We start from the raw sequence: 19,460 nt of genomic DNA on the forward strand, positions 1-19,460 counted from the left end.
GATTGAACAAAATGTGGCTCAATTTAAAACACAAGCAGACGTCCACCAAACATTGATTAGCATAGATAGCTACTGCCTAATAATAATAATAATAATAATAATAATAATAATAATAGCAAGGGTGGCTGGGCACGAGGAGAGGCTGGGGTCTGCCCTGCTGGCGGATGTGAAATGTGCAGCTGCTGAGGGGACACTAAGGCAGCGCCTCGGAAATTCAGCACAAACACTGGGGTCGAGGGTCCCCTTCTGGGTATTTATCCAGAAGATTTGAAAGCAGGGTCTCCGGGGGCGCCGAACACACCCCTGCTCATAGCAGCGCCGCTCACGACAGCACAGGGGGCGCAGCCAAGTGTCCACGCAGGACGTGGGCAAGCGGATGTGGTGGACACATGGACTGCATCGCACCCCCCTTTTGCTGTTTTAAAAACCTATTCTTTCTTCTGTTCCCACAACGGATCCACTTCTTGAAGCTCCAGTCTCAAGATGAGCAAGAAGCAGGCAGAAGAAAATGATGGAGCACAAAACCCTTTTCCAGTTCCTAGTTCAGTGAGGAACTGCAAACAGCATGACATTTTAACAAGTCTCTTCTTTGTTTTGGGGCCTAAAATGGGTTGGCAGCCAAGGGTGGACACCCCTGGGATGAGAACAGGCTGCAGGGATCAGGGAAAGTGGGGTCGTAAATTACGTAGCTCTCTCCCCATAGGATTTCCTGTGTTGGTTCACCCGTAGATATCTTGAAAAACACCCTATTTCAAAATGAGGAAGCTGAGGTTTGAGAAACCACACTGGGTGGTGGAGGGTCAGGTTACAATGCAGGGCACTATGCCCTCCGGGTGGAGATTTCAACAGGTTGCCTCAGCCTGCCCTCAGGTTTTGCTCTTCAGCTTATTTAGGCTTCAAATGTGTACGGTGGGTTGGAGTGGAGCAAGAAGATCTAAAGGCTGTAATTCTTTGGGATTGTTACCTGGTGTCTCAAGAGCGCAGGGCTGCCTGACACCAGCGGGACCAGGGTGGCTCATAGTCCTGTCTCTCCCTCTCTAGCCCAGGAAAGTTCAACAAACCAGAGAAACACGAGATGCTTGGAAGCAGCGAGGCCGAGGCCAGTGGCTGGGCAGGCACGTAAGGGAGGCGTGAGGTTCAGCAGCACAGAAATCTGGTCGAACAACCTCCCCTTTTATGCATTCAAATGCATTAAGCTGTGCAAAGGGACAGGAACTCAGGAGCTTAATGTCGGGAAGTCCAATAAACCCAATCCTCGGATTTAATGTGGAGAAAAAGCTGCAGGGGGGAGCGTGAACCCCTCCCTGATGTGTGTCCAGGGGCACGGGCCTCTGCAGCAATATTTAGAAGCTGTTTTCCTATCACAAAGTTTCTGATCGCCCTCTGAGATTCAGAGTGGACAAATGTTTCTCCCTCCTGGGGTTTTCCGTGGTGCCCTGTGACCCCGCACCTACACAAAGCCTGCCCCTGTGTCCTCAAGGAACCCGCCACTAGCCTGTCCTTGCTTTGAACAGCAGGAACATGAGACAAGTAGGTTCTTTCTCATTTTCAAAATGGTTATTCAAAAATAATAATTCCATGTTAAAAACAAAGTTAAACCTCATGATACCAAAGATGCAGATAAACATAGATTCAGTCTTATGCTAACAGAAAGCAGACCCATTTCTTTATTTGAGTAAGTAAGTTGGCTGGCTTCCTTCAAAAAGGCTTTCTTTCAAGCCACGCGGGGATCTCTCTAAAATTCATTGGATTACAACCAGCTCCACTTTTCCTGAAGGACATCAGTACAGCTCTAAGAAAACTGAGACAGCAAACCAATAACCCAAGTGAAGCCATGGTGGAGCCGCATCCTTGGCTGTGACAAACCTCAATAAATTAAAAAATATAGAAAAAAAATTTTAAATATGGAAAACAAACGTGTGAGTAGCTGTTGAGTCTGGAACAGTCACTCCACACTGGCCACACTAAGCACTTACAGGTTGAAGCTGGGCTGTGATCAGTGCTTTGTCTGGGGCCACCTCCCAGGCCTGCCCGCGGGCCTCACCTGTCCTCAAAGCACACGGTGCACTTCCAGGCGCCGGTCCGATGCAGGAACACCCGGCACTGGGAGCAGACGCGGTGGCTGCAGCCCTGGCACACGGCACCCCGGTTCAGCAGGGGCCCCAGCACCCGGCGGCAGCGGGCACAGGACTTCTCTTGGTACTCCCGGCTCACGCCCTTCACCCCTTTCCAGCGGAGATGCTGCAGGTGTGTCTTCAGTTTCCTGCAGCCAGAGAGTTAAATGGACAGATGGGATGGGGTGGAAGGACATACTCCCACACGGCCAGCCACAAGATCCACGGCTCGAGCAAAGGGGCTTTGGTGACAGCACCCCAGGTTCCAAAGCGGCCATGCAATCTGGGGTCTCTGGGGCAGAGGCTTCTTAGAAGAGGTTACTCAGCTGTGAGACAGAGCTAAGAAAACCTTATCTCTAGGGTTGTCACAAGAACTCAATGGCAAAGCATAAACTATACGCCCAGCAGAAAGGCGCTAGCTGGCTTTTTGTTCTAGGTTCATCCCTTTGTACCCAAAGAGAATTATAATGGTAAGCAAGAACAGTGTGAAGAGGGAAGAAAACAGAATGCCATTAATTCTAATATGCAAAGCATGTAAAATCTATAAATATATCCCTGCTGGTGTCTTAAGTTACCCGATAAAATTATTTCACTGATGCTGTGCTTTTGCTACAGGTTTTTGTATGAATGGTTAGTGGCCCCCAGGTCCTATTTCCCTGAGGCATCTCCCCGGTGCAAAGAACATTACTCTAGATTCCCAAAAGGCATCATGAACCAGAGCGCTCTTTTATGAGATGTCTCTGTCGCTTTCAGGCATATTCTGCAATCGGCGCCTTTTGGAACAAGACTCCTGACCGTGTCCACACTGCTTGCTGATACTCAGAATGATGTTTCTGATCACAAAAAGATCTTTAATCAAAGAAATTTCATCAACGAAAATTCCCTTTTGTTCCATGTATCCTATTTTTTAATTGAGAGTTTGGGGATAACAAGGGAGACTAGAAAAAGAACATTGTACCTTTTGGTTAACCAGAAAATTTCCCTCATCCTTCCAGCATTCGGGTGTACAAAGTTTTATTTTATATGCGTGTTTTTCTTGGCAGACTCTGCAAGAGTTCTGCCATTAAAAATAAAAACAAAACCACACAGCCTATTCCACCGACATCCTCGCATCCTCCAGACAAACCAACCTTCACCATATTTAAAGACGGGTCCTAACTGCAAACAATGGACATTGCTGGTACACCACTTAGCTGTGCTTTAGTGCCTGTTGGTAAACCAGACAGCTGTGCACTTCGAGCTGGGCTGAAAGCAGCTCCCTGTTGACATATCAGTCAAATTAGGGAACAGGCTGAGCCAGTTCAGATTTTTACCACCCCCTTTCCTATAACCAACCAGGAAGCCAAACAAGCAAAGAAAAAGACAGGAATGAATTCCCGGACATTTAATTTTCTCAGGTGCCCTCCTTGCACGCTCAGTCTCCACCGACAGTACTCTAGGAAAACCCTTAATTGGAGGTCTCTCCCTCGAGGGACATATAGGAAATTTGAAAGTCTCCCTCATACTATTCTAACAATTTAAGCAAATGGAAAGGTAGCTAGAAAATGTGCCCCCCAAAAGGCTCTATTTACAAAGACCAAAACAGCCTCTAGGTCCCCTGACAAGCTTCTAAGTTGGTTGGCTGACAAAGGCGCCTCCGCCCACCTTTGCGCGCCTGTCAGACAGAATGCTGAGCAGTAAACCCAACCCGCAAGGAGCAGTGAGCAGAGAAAGCCAAGCCCAAGCACCCCGCCACCCCCACCCTGTTTGCAGGGCAGCCTACCGTATCCTCTCCTCCTCCACGTTTTGCACGGTCTGGTCTCGGTACAGCACCTGCAGGATCGCCTCGCGTTCCAGTTCCTGGAGGTTGTTCAGATTGACTTCTTGGGCCATTTTCTCTCTCTGAGACGAGAACTGAAGGCTCCGTCCCTGATCCTGTGCGCGCCTGGGGGAGTGTCCCGAGCAGCCCCAGGCTCTGGACTGGATCTGCTGCTATTTCCTTGGTGGCTGTGTTGATTGTGGCTCTTTTCTTTTGTCACCTTGTCACACTCCTCGGGAGAAGAGAGTCCCAAGAAGCTGTCCCTTGCACCAGCCCCACTCCTGGAGCCTCAGGCCACCCAGAACCTCAAGCCACCTCAATGCTGGGTGCTGCCGCAGCCTCCGACGTCCAGTGAAGTCTATCTTTTTCTGAGGTTTTGCCAAATTATTATAAATTATGCATGACTCCAAGCCGATGACTTGTGCTAAATGTGAGAAACCCCCAGTCTGCGGGAACCGATGTATCACAACAAGAGTGTCCTGGACTTGCAGAAGCTCAGCTTCCTCCTCGAGGGCGCCACGGTCAGCAGCAGGGATCATTGTCCAGCCCGCGGGGACCTGTGGAACCGACACAAAACAGCATTATGTCCCCGCCTGGCACGCCCCCAGCAGCGCTCCAGAAAGGAGAAAACGCTCTACCCAGACCTTTGCATTTTCTGTCCTGGGAATAATGTAAGATTTTAAATGTTATTACATTGGCCTCCTCACATTTCTAAAAGCCTAAACTTCCAAACTTGAAACGTTTCTAATTTGATCTCTGCCTCTCCAGGGGTGAGGGGGAGAAAGGTCTGTGTTTAATGTACATCGTTTTAATGACAGTGCATTAGGAGAATGATGTTCTCAACTGTTAGCTATTACTTTTACAATTAACTTCAGAACTCAAAGGATTGTGCTCAATTAGGGAGGTAGGAAGGAGCTTCACCAGCACCTCCGTTTATCAATAATTGATGGTCTCTAATAGTTCTCATGACTGCCTTATGCACCGGGTCTTGCTACTCTCTAGTGCTAGTTGAAGGGTCTGTGAACAGTCTTCCAGTTTCTTCTGTCAGTAACTTTGGGGACACAGTCCCTTTGATCTGTTCCTCCCCCAACCCAGAAAGATGGTGCTGAATTGATAAAACGCTGAGAAGATGTATATCGAAGAAATGCAGAAAACGTAGAAGATCAAATCAATATACTTACCCTGAGGCCATTTTGTTATCAAGCCCTTCATCGTGTGACTTCCTCTCAGTGCTTTGGAGGCCAAGCCCCCTTTCTCTGGTTGCAGCAGAAACCTACACAGGTTACTGCACGAGCCACTTGCAGACCAGCAAACGAGAGGTTAATGGAATCCTAAGGGAGCATTCTCTTCAAGCAGAGTTTCCAACCTTTTGCTCTGAATCTTTGGTAGTCTGTTGAAGGGTACGTATTTAAATGCCTAAGACGAAATACATTGGTTGGGTTACAAAGGAAATCAAGTGCAATGAAATATGTACATTTCATATGTAATACATCTTTACTGATGCACGAGAGCTGACAGTGACCTAACAACTACCATGGTTTCAAAGTACCAGTGATGACATCTGCACACACAATGGGTAGGTAGGATGCGCAAGTGTGTAATGGAAGGAAAAGCTACATTTTAGTTAGAAGTTCATGAAAATAAAGATGTGACTTTGCTCCCCATCCACATTCATGAACTTACAGGTTAAGGGGCCCTGCTCAAAGGGATGCTATCTGTATTTGTTGGTTTCTATTGTAAAGTATAGTTAAAATACTCTGTTTGTCCAAACTGCAGGGCTACGTGAGGAATAGAAGGACTCAGGCCTGGACAGGGATGTTCTTGGCTTCTAGTCTTCAGGAAGGAATTCTCAACCTGCCCTCAAAAGGCTTCCTGCCTAGTAGGTGGGCGAATGATGAGGTGGCCAGGACTCTGGACCCCAGCCCAGACTGGCTGGCAACTTACCACACCACCAGGAGCAGAGCCTCCACCCTCCTAGGTCCCCCGTTTCCAGATCAACATAAGGAACTAGCAGATCTTTCTTCCCCGAAACTTCTAGTCCCTGGAAAAGAGGAAAGCAGTCTGCATCAGCATGAAATCAGCTACCAAGAGGTGAGGCACCAGTCAGCCATCATGTCACCAGCTTGGCGAGCCCATTCCTTCTAAACTCGCCCCCCACTTCTGCTTTTCTTCCTAGTTCCACTCCACCAGCCACGCTACTGGGCCAGTTTGTTTGATTCTCAAGTGTTTCCTTTCTTTCTTTTTCTTTTTTTAATGGGATTTTTATGCCTACAGGAGTCAAATTTATTTTTTCCTAGATAACCAGTAGTTTATGGAGATTATAAGATTGCTTTCTACAAAGCTGCAATTTCTTATAATTAAAAATAATCTCTTTTGTATCTGTGGTGAAACCTGGTACCTTCCCTAGCGCTCGGTATGTATGCTTTCTGTCTTTTTGCTTTATTTACTAGTTTTGCCAAGGATTTCTCTCTTATTTTTCAATCTTACTGTTTGTCTTTAAGACATCTGTTCTTAAAGTTCTGTGACACTTTTACCCTTTTTTCCTCAGTTTATGTTTTATTAATATCTATTTCTATCTTTATTCTTGTTTCATTCTCTTGTTTTCTCACTTTCTCATTTTTTATTTGGCTGCTAGGTTTACGCTTAATAGTTAATCTTCCTGCTTTCTTTTTTTCCATCTATATTAATTTTTATGATGAACATGCATCTCTTTTCCCAACACCATCACTTGAATCCCTTCAATTTTTTTTAAATGAAGATTTTTTCCTAATTTGAAGATCTAGATGCACTCCATGTTTATTGCAACTACTACTTACAATAGCCAAGGAGTAGAAACAACCTAAGTGTCCACCAACAAATGACTGGATACAGAATAGATGGTCTCTACACCCCAAGTGGAGTATTACTCAGCCGTCAAAAGGGAAGTTCCTACTATTCGCAACAACACGGATGAACCTTGAGGGTATTCTGCTTCGTGAAATAAGGACAGAGGAAGACAAACACCATGTAATTTCACTGTCACGTGGCGCACAGAGGAAACAAATGAATAGATGAATTAAATGAAACAAAAATAAACTTCTGGGATATAAGACCAGTTAGTGGCTCCCAGAAGGGAAAGGGGAGGGTGGAGAAATCCCAGAAGGCGGGGCAATGGTGGGCTGAAGCACAGAACTAGCCAGTAGCAGTGAACTTAATGTGGTGTATACGCATGTTGATTCTCAACGTGTTCCTGAAGCTCATGTAAAGCTATGACACAGTGTTACTTCAATGTTTTTAAAATAAAATTTTTTAAAATTTGCACTTGGTTCAGATCATGCAACCTGTGAGATGAGTTTTCTTTTACGTGGTTCGACGTGCTCTCCTCTCTGCTCTCCAGCACCCACCTTGCGCAGGACCAGTGTCGTCCTGCCTGGAAATGATACCACCAGGACTCACTCACATGTTCATTCATTCAGATGGCTAAGTCAGGTGCGTTTCGGGGATACAGGATTCACTTCTCATTGAAGACATTAATGGCACTCTATGGAATGCTGCCCAGAGACTCAATGGAAATGACCTTTTCATGGACGAGAGGAAGCACGTCCCCACCCCCTTAGTGGCCATTACTCCAAGTTACAGGAAAATGAGGTTCAGTTTGTAACTGGAGCCATGCACCCATCACTCAGTAAATATTTACTGAGCACCTCCGGCTCGATTGACAATTTATAGCCCCACCCTATAACTAGCAAGAGTAAATACAATAGTTTACAGTTAAAACACATAAAAAGGGCCTTCCTGGTGGTGCAAGGGGTTAAGACGCAACCTATGAAGCTGTCCACAGCCACTGCAGCATGAGTTCGATCCCCAGCCAGGGAGCTACCCACATGGCGCAGCAGACCTCTCCTGGCTCCCTGCTGCAGCAGTGTATTTCGGTCGCTCTGCCTGTTCTGCTCCCCACTCTGTCAGAGAGACATCAGCTGCCAGAGTGAAAGGGGCAGATGTCCTCCCAGGAAGCTGTCAACGCACGGTACTTGGGGACTCGAGCGTTCAGTGTACCTCTGACCTTCCTGGTAGCCAAGGTGAAGCCAAACAGAGTGAAACAAAACAAAAAACCAAGATGGTATCTATGGCTCTGATAAACCCAAAGCGAGAGGGGAGGACCTTCTGGGGTGGGAAGGGTACAGAGAGGGAGTCACCTAAGTGTGCAGCGGTTGGACTGAGATGCAGACTGTGCCTCGTGTATCATTATTGCATCCACCGTGAATTAAAGCTAAGATAAAGCACCAAGAAACTCATTGAAAGCATTTCAAATATGGACCCGAACACAGTGCTTTCTGGAGTTCCAAGACGGTACAGGGACAAAGCTAAATAAACCAGAGGTGTGGAGTGTTATTCCTTGTCCACATACTCTGCTTCTAGTCTTCACTTTCGGAGTTACCGTTCTCCATTTTAACTCTTCTATAAACCGTCCGTCGTCAAGCACCCTGTTCTTTCCAAAGCTGTCTGTTGTTGGACTGCACTATCATTCTTACTTTAACCAAGAGGACCTGTCTCCAGATCTTTTCTAAACAAGAGGTGACTTTTTGAAACAATGGTTCAGTTCTTCAGCAAGCTGCCCCCAGGGCATCAAGATTTAACAAAAATGCGAGAAGATGTTTTCTCTTGGGTGTCGCACCTGGCTTGGTGGCTTGGACACTCCACTTACTAAGCTGGAACCACGGGTGCTTCATCTCCGTGGGGCACACGCAGGATTCCCAGCACCTCTCTTGTGTCTGTGGCTTTGGAGGTGAGGGGAACTTGTGGTTGTCACACTGCAGTGACCGAGAACTGTCCTGAACTTCCATTCAAGTGCTGATGACCTTAGCAGGTGTTTCAATTAGGAAAGATTATAATTGCCTGGTAAGAGAATTCAACTCTTAAATGAGCACAAAATACATTTTACTCTGTAAGTTTTCCAGAATGCAGCTATTGTCTAAGTTGAGGGAAGACGGTAATTTGTTTCATTTAGAACGTTAAGAACTGTTTCTTGTTTCAGAACCCTGGGTCGCCAAGGGCGACACTGCTTGTCTTCTTCGAGTCTTCGAGTCTGCACTTGTAGATATCACATTCAACTTGATTCTATGTACACCAGTGTCTGCTGTCACTGCATCACTGCCTTCCCCTATAGTCGACCTGTTAAATTATAATTTATTGTCCCTTTATTTCTGCCTTTATTATGGTAACAACATTGCATCATTATCATCACTATTGGTATTATTACTGTAAGGAGGTTATGCTCTACAAGAATTCTATTTCCAGGTTGTAAAAGGTGTCAGCTACAAAAAAATTGCCATAGTGAGCACTGGGGCTCATAGGTTTAAGAATCAGAGGCAGCAATCATTCCTCAGGACACGTCAAATTAAATTATATATTCTCTTGTTTTATTTTCAACATATGGTTGGGCTGGCAGGGGAGAGTGGAAGGGAGTAGAGGTGAAGTTGCGTGGGTCTGGATTTGGGCATTTTGGTTTAACGTCCATTTATTGGATGTACAATTCCAGGTCTGATTTCCAGGTTACAACTGAGAGCTCGGAGTTTCTCTTTAAATAGAAATTATTTACACTATTTCAACCGTATCTTTTCAATCCTCTTGAACAAAATGGACGGCTCTGTCTGCATTTTATCCCATTTAGCCTAGCATTTGAATTCTTACCCATTTTTATCCACTGCAAACTTGAAGATTCTACTCTGTGATCCAAATCACTCAAAACAATTCACTAAAACCACTCCCAGCAACTAGTCTGTGTATCCAAGCCAGGTGCCCTAAAGTGGGATGACAAATTACACTTTTTTAATTTTGGGGGGTTGTTCTTTAGCGAACTTCTTAGTCACGGTGGCAGATGGCATCAGTAAGTAGCAGAGGCCTCTGGTACACACCAGAACAGAGATCATTCCACCCTCCCCACATGGCAGGACCCACTGGACTGTTTTTCACAGTCCTCACAATGTGGCTCAGGTGAGTACACTTCTCTCTTGGACGCTTTTGATTTTGGTGACGTTTTGGAGTTGGACGTGGAGGTAGCCAAAGAAGCATCCCAAATCTACCGAAAGTAGTTTGCCTGCTCCTTGCGCTGCTGGATGACAGAACAAGGTGAGCACCAGCACTCGGGACAGCACCCGCGGAGCACGGGGACAGCGGCTGAGGTCCAGAGCGGGCGGCCCACGACCTCGCGTGAAGACAGCCGCGGGCAGCAGCAGGCACTGCGGGGCGGCCTCCGGGCAGAGAGGAGACGGGCTGCGGGACAGGGGACCCGACGTGGCTAGAGCATGTCGCTTGCACTTGGCATTCCACCCACCACTGAAAGCCCTGCCTTGCCCTGCCCCGCCCCGCCCTTCCCTGCCCCGCCCTGCCCTTCCCCACCCTGCCTGCCCTGCCCTTCCCCACCCTGCCTGCCCTGCCCTGCCCTGCCCTGCCCTGCCCTGCCCTGCCCTGCCCTTCCCCGCCCTGCCTTCCACACCATATGCTTTTGTGTGTGTCTGAAAAATCCCCTTAACAAAAGCATTTTCAGCAGTGAAAATGGAGAGAGACAGACATACAGAACTCACCAGCCCCACACCATAGCAAGAGCAAAAAAAAAAAAAAAAAAAAAGTGACTCTTGCTGAGCCTGGAAGGGGAGGAACTGGAACTGGTTTAGGGGGACGCGGGGGGACAACATATTAAGGGCACCGAGGCGGGACTCCATCACTGCCTCCCAGGGTCTCCCCTCCTAGAAATTCTAAAACACGGCCTGGCGTCCTGACCTCCCGCACAGCCGCCTCCCTCGTCTCTGTCCTCGGCCCCACGGAGCAGGCCGGGGCTCCCCGGGTGACCCGCTGGAGCCCCCTCCCTGAACACCCCTGCCCTGTCCGCAGCCATGTATTTGCACCTGCTCTTTCTTCTGCTCCCCAACATCTAATTAGCTGGGGCGACTGGGGAGAACGGGGTGAGCAGCCTGATGGTGGGGGCAGCTACCCTCGCCCCTGACTCACTGCTGAGTGTGGGGCAAGTCATCTGCGCCATCCCACACTTGATTTCCCTATCCGTAAAGCGGGGAGAATGCCAGCGCCTGCTTTACAGGATTGTGGCGGGATTAAATGTGTCGAGACGTGTGAACTGCGGCGTGGCGGGGCTGAGGCACGGCTTGGCCAGCAGGAGCTGTCGCGTCGTCATTCGGTGTAAGAGCAGCGACGGCGTCATCCGCAGCGCTCACCTCTTAAGGTCTAGCTGAGTTGCTCCCGAGCTCAGAAGCCTTCTCCTTAGTCAGTCACAGTCCCTCAGCTCTTCATCTGTAACCCCTGCCTGCCTTGCAGCTTCTCCCGCATGACCTAGGTCAGCCTGTCAATATCTGACATTTGGGTATTTCCTTTTAGTGGTGACTCTGGGTTTCAGTGACCCGCTCAGCACCCGGCAAGTGGGTCCTGAATGTTTGGCTTGAGTTGAGAAATCCAGGGGCTATTGTGACTCGTGGGTTTGCCAAGGCAGGAAGCGCAAGGGCAAGCAGAGCGGGGAGGGAGGAGAGTCAGGGGAGGGAGCAAGCCCTCATCTGAGAGCGGTCGTCAGAAATCAGAGGGACATGGCGTCACTGCGGAATGGCAGAACATACTGAAAAAGGTATTAACGGCCTCATGCCGTAACTCACAGTCTTGGACGATGACATCTTCCTGATCGTCTTTCTGGGATGCTGTGATTCAATGACCCTCTCACTCACCCAACGCATTAAGTTGTGTTGGTTTTGTCCCACGTGCCGTCCTGGCCCACGTGGCACCGAATCCTGTCTCTACTTCATTAAAAAACTCGAGGATCTAGAGAGAAGGCGAATGCTCAGAAGGCACAGCCCCTCGGTTGGGAGACAGCAGAAGCAGCTGGTGGGGTCAGGCAGGGCTTCCCAGGGAGTGAAATATGCAACCACCTGCTGGAAGTTTGAAATAAATCTCTCTTGCTCAGCAAAGAGTTGACTTTCAGATCCCAAAAGGAGGAAAAGTGCAAGAACTACGGAGCTGAAGGAGAGAAGAGAAAAGGGGAAAGGAAACAGTCTTTCTCTGCAGGGAGTGGTCCCGGCCCCTTCATCCAGTTAGCTGCTATCTCCGAGCAGCTGGTCACCTGGCCATGGAAATAAAGCACCACCGCCTCCCTGCCATGCAGGGAAATGCCAGGAGTAGAGCTGTGGCTCACGCAGAGGCGCGAGGGTGTGAGCACACAACTTCACCACTACCCAGAACTTTCAAGGGAAGGTACAGAACATTCTCAAAGCCCAAAGCCGCAGCCCCGCTGGGCTCGCAGGACGAGCCGCCCCGCTGCCGCTGTGCTGTTTGACCACAACTATTTCCTTGAGACGCCTGTCTCAGAATCAGCCACAGTGACGGCCGCCTCTGAGCAGGGGTAACGTTGAGTGGCTACATCGACCTTGAATGTACCTGAAAATGTAACCCTTTTCTGGTGAGAACACGACCCCCCAAGGAAGGCAAAGCACGGCTGTCGTCTCTGTGGTTCCAACCCAAGCTAGGCCAGTGTTTGCTTCGGCAGCACATATACCAACCCAAGCTAGGCCATTCCCTTCCACTCTGGCGAGGCCACCCGACACGCCATGTGTCCACTGCCAGGCTGGCACTGTGTTTATAATCGCCTCTTCTCACTCGCTCCTTTGCCCCAAGCGGAGTCTCTGAGGAAGCTAATGAAGGGACGTTCAAGCCCTCCTGACTTACATGAGGCCACCCAAGACCTGAGCCTGGTTTCGTGTTCCTTTTCTTAAAGAAGTGTCCACACGTGCAAACTTCAGGTCCCTCAACATTCTGTCCAAACACGTGAAGTGGAATGTATGTGGCTAAACTCTAGAAAACTCAAAGATGGAAGGTGGCAACTGCAGCTCCCGTCCCGACACTTCAACTCCCTGTGGATTCCCTGCATTTCCTCTTGCAGGGAGCAGGAAAGTGATCTTAGAATCCATGCAAAAGACTGACTTTCATGGGCTAAATCTGACCCCTTAAAGAAGAGTAAAGAAAGGAGAATCTGAAAAAAAGAAAAAGAAAAAAGAAAGGAGAATCCGACTACATCATTGTCGGTACTGCTCCTGATTGTTTCCGCCTTTTTCTTGTACTGCCAGTGCCACTGATTTGGCACGTACCTGGTCAGACAGTTTAACTAGTACCCTGCACACGTGTTCTCAGCGCTCGTGACAACATGAACGCACACATTTCACAGATGAGGAGAGTGAGGGGTTCAGTAATTTGCCGAAAGTCACACTCTACCTGGATCTGATTGACTCCAGAGCTTGACGCTTTGTTCAGGCAGAGAAGTTAAGAAGCTGGAATCTCCCTGGAATCTCCACTGTCCTAGCTAGTCTTTTCCTACATCCACTCTAACTTGTTAACAGATTCTTCACAGCTAACGTACATTTTCCTCTCACAACCTCTCCTCTTGCCAAGACATTTGTTTGGGAGTTAAGGAAGCTTAATGAAAATTTAAATTAGACCCCAGCTATTTAAATTTTTTTTTATTTTATAAAGTTATATTTATGTCCCACCTCCAAACTAAAGATGATGGGTGAGCACAGCAATCTGGATCTCGGCAGCAGATTCAGAGCAAAACAGGAACAAGCACAAGCTGTATGTATAAGAACGGCCAAGCCAAAGAACTTGAACAACTTTCTACATGACCTTCAGAGCAACTCACTCTTCTGGAGTGATTTTTGGTTTCGTCTTGCAACGAACTCTAAGGTGTTTCCTCTATCCCAGTTCAATTATTATCACCCTACATTTCATGGGTGCTGCTCAACACAGTGACAAATCACCCTTAGCATTGTTTTTGCTTCCCACCTTCTCACTGTCATCAGAATAAGAAAATATATAATAACTGGCATCTCTACCCACACCACCCCTAAAACCACGTGCCCAAATGACTGGGCTTGGTCTTCAGCCTACCTTGGCGTCTGCTTCCAGGGAGACCAGACTGTTCTGGAGAGAAGGAAGTCTGTCTTTCTTCAGGTTAGGAGTCAGAATAACTGACGTATTTGTCCTTCCTTCCTGTCAAGTGCAGGGCTGAAGCTGTACACCTTAAGCCCGCCCTGAGTGCCGCTGTGGCTACCCCCACATCACTGAGAAGCCAGGAAACAAAGCTGCCCCCAAACCACAGCCAGGGGCTCTGTATGCCAACAGCTGACATTTTAGCTGCAGGAAAGTCCAAGCTGTTGTTGCTGGAATGTTTCCTCCCTGCCAAAGAAGCCCCAGCAGAGACTAGAGGCTTCGGTAGCAAACTTTCCCACACCTGCAAGGGATTTCACACTGACCTCAAGTGTGAATGATTAACATCATCTCAAAGAACAGCTGCTAGCTCAAGACTGACTTATAACAACAGCCAGTGGGTGCTAAGACAAATCACAACTGCCGCTTGATAAATTTACCCCGAAGGAACACAGCCAACCATACACACAGAACTCTAGCACCTTCCCAGAAGCCCTCGTCCGCCCCTCCCACTGACCGCCTCCCCCCAGTGACAGCTGCTATCCTGGCTTCCAGCACCACCCATGAGTCTTCCTATGTTTGCATTTTAGATAAATCGCACCGGAACTATTTTGAATCTGGGTTTTTTTGTTCCACTTGTTTCTGAGATTCCTCCACACTGACACATGCGGTCACAGCTTGTTCATTCTCGCGCGGTTGTATTTCATTGGCGAGTACATAAAAATGTATTTATCCGTGCAGGGTAAGGTAAAAAATCAGGCTTTTCTGCCCTCCCGCCATCAGGATAGATGAGGGAACCCTGTGATCCTAGAGCATGCCTGAGGGCGGCCACCTGAAGTGGAGAGCGGGCACCTGGAGTAGGGTGTGGGCCTAGGTAGATGGGATTCAGCTGAGCTAAGACTGTGCTTTTTAAGGGAGGCATCACGGGGACGCCAGTAGACGCCGAAAGAGAAGAAGCCCGAAGCAGAAGCAGAGAGAACGCCAGAGAGCCCAGATAGAGTGAGGATTTGCTGGGGGCTGGGAGGCCTTGCCAGCCTCCCGCCCCCCAGCACCCCTGCCTGCCACGTACCCCCTGAACCCCAATAAAAACCTGCAAAACCACTGAGGACTCTGACTCCTCCTTTACCTGGTCTGCATGGGATCAGAAAACCTGCACTGTGTCCTGTTCCTGTCCTTATAATCTGATAAATCGCATTAGTCATAGTTCAGGGCTATTACAAATACCGAAAGTATTGATATGAAACTTTTTGTAAAGTTTCTTAAATATTGGTGTGTTTCTGGTGGTTACGTGCCTATGAGCAGAACTGCCACGTCACCGGTGAGCCATTTATTCAGTGTTAGAGGGTGCTGCCCAAGTTTTCCTAGCAGGTGCACTAGCTCACAACGGTACCAGCAACTGTCTCATGGCTCACGCCCCCAGCAATGCGCCAAAGCCTTTCCGACCTTATCCACTCCAGAGGGTGATGCTGTGGTATCAGACCTGAATTTTCATTTCCCTGATGTTTTAGGGTCCTGTGAGGTAGGTGTTTAGGGGCCATTTGGAATCTACTATGATGTAGGGCTTGTTCAAGGCTCAAGTCTGGGCTTGTTCAGGATATCTGTTTTTCTGTTATGGACTTGTAGAAGTTCTTTATATTTTCAGGATATGAGTCCTTTATCAGATATTTATATTATGGCTCTCTTCTTCCACTCTATGGATTTTTTAAAGTACTTTTTTCTAACATTGTTGTTAAATTTTGCACAGTATTTGATTTCTCCCCTCAGGTATAATATCCATAGTTTTCCCACTACCACAGCACCCGTGATCCATCACCACAGTCTACATAGCTATGGATTTTTTTTAATTCCTTCAATGGGCCCTTGGCTCATAGACAGTCACCTTTTTGTAATCTCTCTGTGCCTTAATCTCCTCTTCTTCTAAGGCCATCAGACACAGTGGATTAAAGCCTGTGCAAATGACCTCATTTTAACTTAATTACCTCTTTAAAGCTATTTCTAGGCATAGAATGTCACATTCTGAGGTGGTTAGGATTTCAATGTGAGGAATTGGAAAGAACACAATCAGCCTAAAACAGTGGGATATACTAAGAAAAATCAGAACTTATAGTTAAATTTATTTTTAAAGCAAAAACTGAAACTTTATTAATGCTTTATAAGTGGTTCGTAATCAAGTCTATCATAGTTGAAAGCAGCATGCCCTTGGGATCCCAGCTTAAAAGTTCCCACAGGAAGATATAATTACAGAGGGTGGGGATGCCTGCCCTAAGGTTTCAGCCTGCAGTGGACAGCAGGGAACAGCTGGCAAAGGCAGGATATACTGGGTGTTGATCTGCAAATTACATCATAGCTGAAACTAAAGCGAGGTGACACAGGCTGACCTCGGGATTAGAGCAAATAGTAGTGGATGGGGGGAGTGGGCAGGTTGACAGATGGGCAAAGACACAGTGAATGTGATAAATCGCCCAGGGAAACCTTCAGGATGCTGTGTGCAGCAGGTGTGGCTCCCCTCCTTCCTAGGTGTCCCTGCACTATCTGGTAAGTTCTATGTCCACTGATGAGCAACCCCTTCCTGGTCAGCATTCAGGCCACATTGCCTCTTCCTTGATAGCTCTCAATGACTCGAGCCAGCTTGCTCTATCAGCTTCGTCCCAGCCTGGAGAAGACATGGGGCAAAGCCACAGCAGAGTCTCAATGGTCATGCAGTGGGAATGACAAATGCATCTCTGCTGTCATCAACCAACAGTCTAGCTTCGTTTGTTTCTGCAGCTACTTTAGCCTATGCCTGTTGATGCAGCATTTTTTTTTTAAATATACACAAAACTGGGCCTCCCTGGTGGTGCAAGGGGGTAAGACACAACCTATGAAGTTAACCGCAGCCACTGCAAGCACGAGTTGGATCCCAGCCAGGGAGCTACCCACATGGTGCAGCGGACCTCTCCTGACTCGCCCGCTGCTCCCCTCAGCAGTGTATTTCGGTCCGTCTGTCTGTTCTGCTCCCCGCTCTGTCTCTGGTGAATCCTCTCACCCTCCCGCACCTCTGGCCTGTAACCCAGCTATTGTATAAGTAAAAAAAAATCTTTAAAAAATAACATAAAATATACACAAAACTGATCAACTAATAAAGACTACAGAATGAACATCAATGAGTCATAATAAGTGCCAATTGGTGACTCCTGTTGGATCATAGCAGTGGTGTCCCAGGAAGGGGTGGGAGTTGCCAGGATCGGGAGGAAGAGGAACCCAAGGCTCAGCTCAACAGAAATTTCCAATTGGTGCTCAGGTATCTTGGTCTTATAGTGCCTGTACTTTCCAGCTGACAGCAGACCTAAGTACAGGCATTTCTTAGATAATTTCTTAGTACCTAAGTTCTCAGCACCAGACTCTCTAGGTTTGTGTCAGCCACAAGTTTATGTTCCACTGCAGTATTAAATTCCTCAGAGTTGAGTGTTTTAACGTTGCCATCTTTGTTGTTTTCTGCTGCTGCTGGCGATGATGAAGACTGACTTAGCTTGGCTCCGTGGCTCAGCTCAGCAACGCGCTCCCTAGACACAGGGAAAGGAAGAAATCTCGAACATCCACACGGCTGGAGTCGGCGGTCGGTCATAGACAATGGCGTGAGACCCAGCTGTGGCTGTTGATATCATTTGCCGAGGTGCAGTCTCTGAGATTATAAGGCCACACTTGCTAAATACAGGTGTTGGCAACGTCAGTCTCAGCAACATCTGCCAATCTAACTCTGATCCTCACACTGGGAAACAGACCTAAGATTCACTCCATCCGATCACCGCACAGAAACTCAACCTTGTTCTAGACTATGGCTGCACACCAGTGGTTATGTGCCTGCGCTCCTCTACTCCAGTGCTTCTGATGACGTTCATTCTTGGGGTGCTGGACACGGCAGCTAGTGCACTGGCAAATGCACAGGCCCCTAAACTCCTCAGCCCTACAGTGTTCCCCATGTGGGCAGAGAGCAGAAAGACCGCATCACAGGACCATGACAACGCAAATCCCACTTACAGAAATTCATTTTTTAAAACTTTCCATAGAGACCACACTTACTCAGCTTTGTAGTGTCAGGTGCAGCTCAGAGGCTGACACAAAGCAATTTGTGTGTGGGGAATAGTACAGCGTTCTGATGACAAAACAGACCAATTCAGTCACTTCTGGGGTGGACTCAAGAGGCCATCACAATCATTTAATGAATGTTCTTTGATAGCCGAAACTGGAGTGTGACAGCCAGGGCATATAAGCTAATGCAAAACATTTTAAACTCCTGCTTCCGTGTTTTCTGTTGATTTGCTAACATGCTGTTGATGTTCAGTTACGATGTCACTTCCGATCCATACATGGCCGATGCCCCAAGCCAGCAGGCGTTCAGGACGCTTGTTTGAATTAGGAAGTTCTGAAGAGCTGTGCAGCAGTTTTAATAAGATGCCCCAAACCTCTTACTCTGCCACTCAGATGTTCACTAAGAACCTGTGCACCCTTGCTTTGCTAAGACACTTAGTAGGCTTCCAAGCACAGCACAGCAGGGGAGCAGCAGAAACTTAGGAGAGTGAAAAGGCTCTCTCCCCGCACCCCATGGCTCAGGAGCCAGGACCAGGAGGCAGGGTCAAGTGATTGAGTAGTACACTTGGCTCCGGATCTCAGGTGTCTAGGGTGGAAAGAAACCTCCTCTCTCCTGGCCTCTGCTTCCACAGAGAGAACAGGTGACTGCAGCTTCCTCCACCCACCCACCCGCCCCCTCAATTCTCTGATTTGAGACAGAACTAACACTTTTGGGGAAACACCCAGGACAGTGTAAGAGGCAGGGGCTGCATCAGTGAATACAGAGATTCTACCTCTATGGAACTTAGGTTCTCTAAGGTAGAAAGGAAAAGGGTGCTAATGGGTGGGGTGGGGGCTCTGCACCTTAATTTTACCACGGCCCTGGGACTTGTCGTCAGCTCCTGGGGAAAGGGACGTGGGCTTTGCAGAGACGAGAAGTGGCCATCTGATTTCTAGGATATGGTAGAAAACCAGAAAAAGCAGAGATCCAAGTCGAAGATCTTGACCTCAGGGCATGCAAGTGGGCACTGGAGCCTGCCTTCCCGGAGAGCTCTGCCCAGCATCCGGAGAAGCTACAGGTCTGTAGAGTGCACGTCTAGGTCATTCCGGCTAAGGTAGCAGGGGAGTGTGCAGCATTTTACAAGACGGTTTTTTGAATGGCGCCTAAAGGGAAAAAAATCTTTATATGGAAAGTATATCTCCCCACACACCTCCGTTCAGAAACAGTTTCCTAATCCTGGATGCTCAGGGGCCCTGTAACCAACATCTCACATTACCCATTGCGTCGATTGAAAGCACCGTACAGTTTGCTACTAGGCGTCGGAGTCTGGAAGTTGAAACGAACCCACACGCTACGAGCCCGAGGGAGCGGTCAGGAGGCCCCGCCCTTCCAGGACGGGCTCTGGTACCTTGGTTCCGTTTGGTTGCTGCCGGCTACTTCGTTGCTAGGCGACCTAGACGGCTTCCCTGGAAACCCACAGCGGGAGAAGGACCCGCGGGCAGGGGGCGGGGCTAACTCCTAGCCCCCCCGCCGGGTGGCCGGGAGA

The 19,460-nt window shown here is 48.2% G+C and overlaps 1 protein-coding gene across 10 annotated transcripts in view; it reads right to left on the reverse strand.

The window, feature by feature from the left end:
• SYTL3 (synaptotagmin like 3) overlaps window positions 1-19,460 on the reverse strand; it is a 74,256-nt gene that overhangs the window by 54,308 nt on the left and 488 nt on the right. For 2 of the 10 annotated variants that reach the window (XM_037520583.2, XM_037520573.2), the window contains exons 1-5: window positions 18,778-19,440; window positions 5,857-5,953; window positions 5,094-5,328; window positions 3,877-4,469; window positions 2,045-2,263 (exon numbers count right to left, since the gene is read on the reverse strand). In XM_037520583.2, the coding sequence (XP_037376480.1) occupies window positions 2,045-2,263; window positions 3,877-3,986 (329 nt within the window). In that variant the 5' untranslated portion in view covers window positions 3,987-4,469; window positions 5,094-5,328; window positions 5,857-5,953; window positions 18,778-19,440. Of the gene's footprint in view, window positions 1-2,044; window positions 2,264-3,876; window positions 4,470-5,093; window positions 5,329-5,856; window positions 5,954-8,566; window positions 8,784-11,120; window positions 11,444-13,827; window positions 14,009-18,777; window positions 19,441-19,460 lie in introns of those variants that run through there. The other 8 variants (XM_037520579.2, XM_037520575.2, XM_037520577.2 and 5 more) reach the window with 8 other exon arrangements.

The sequence above is a fragment of the Talpa occidentalis genome, unplaced genomic scaffold, assembly GCF_014898055.3.
Source record: "Talpa occidentalis isolate TD23 unplaced genomic scaffold, MPIMG_talOcc4v2.1 talOcc4.2, whole genome shotgun sequence".
Classification (NCBI taxonomy): domain Eukaryota; kingdom Metazoa; phylum Chordata; class Mammalia; order Eulipotyphla; family Talpidae; genus Talpa; species Talpa occidentalis.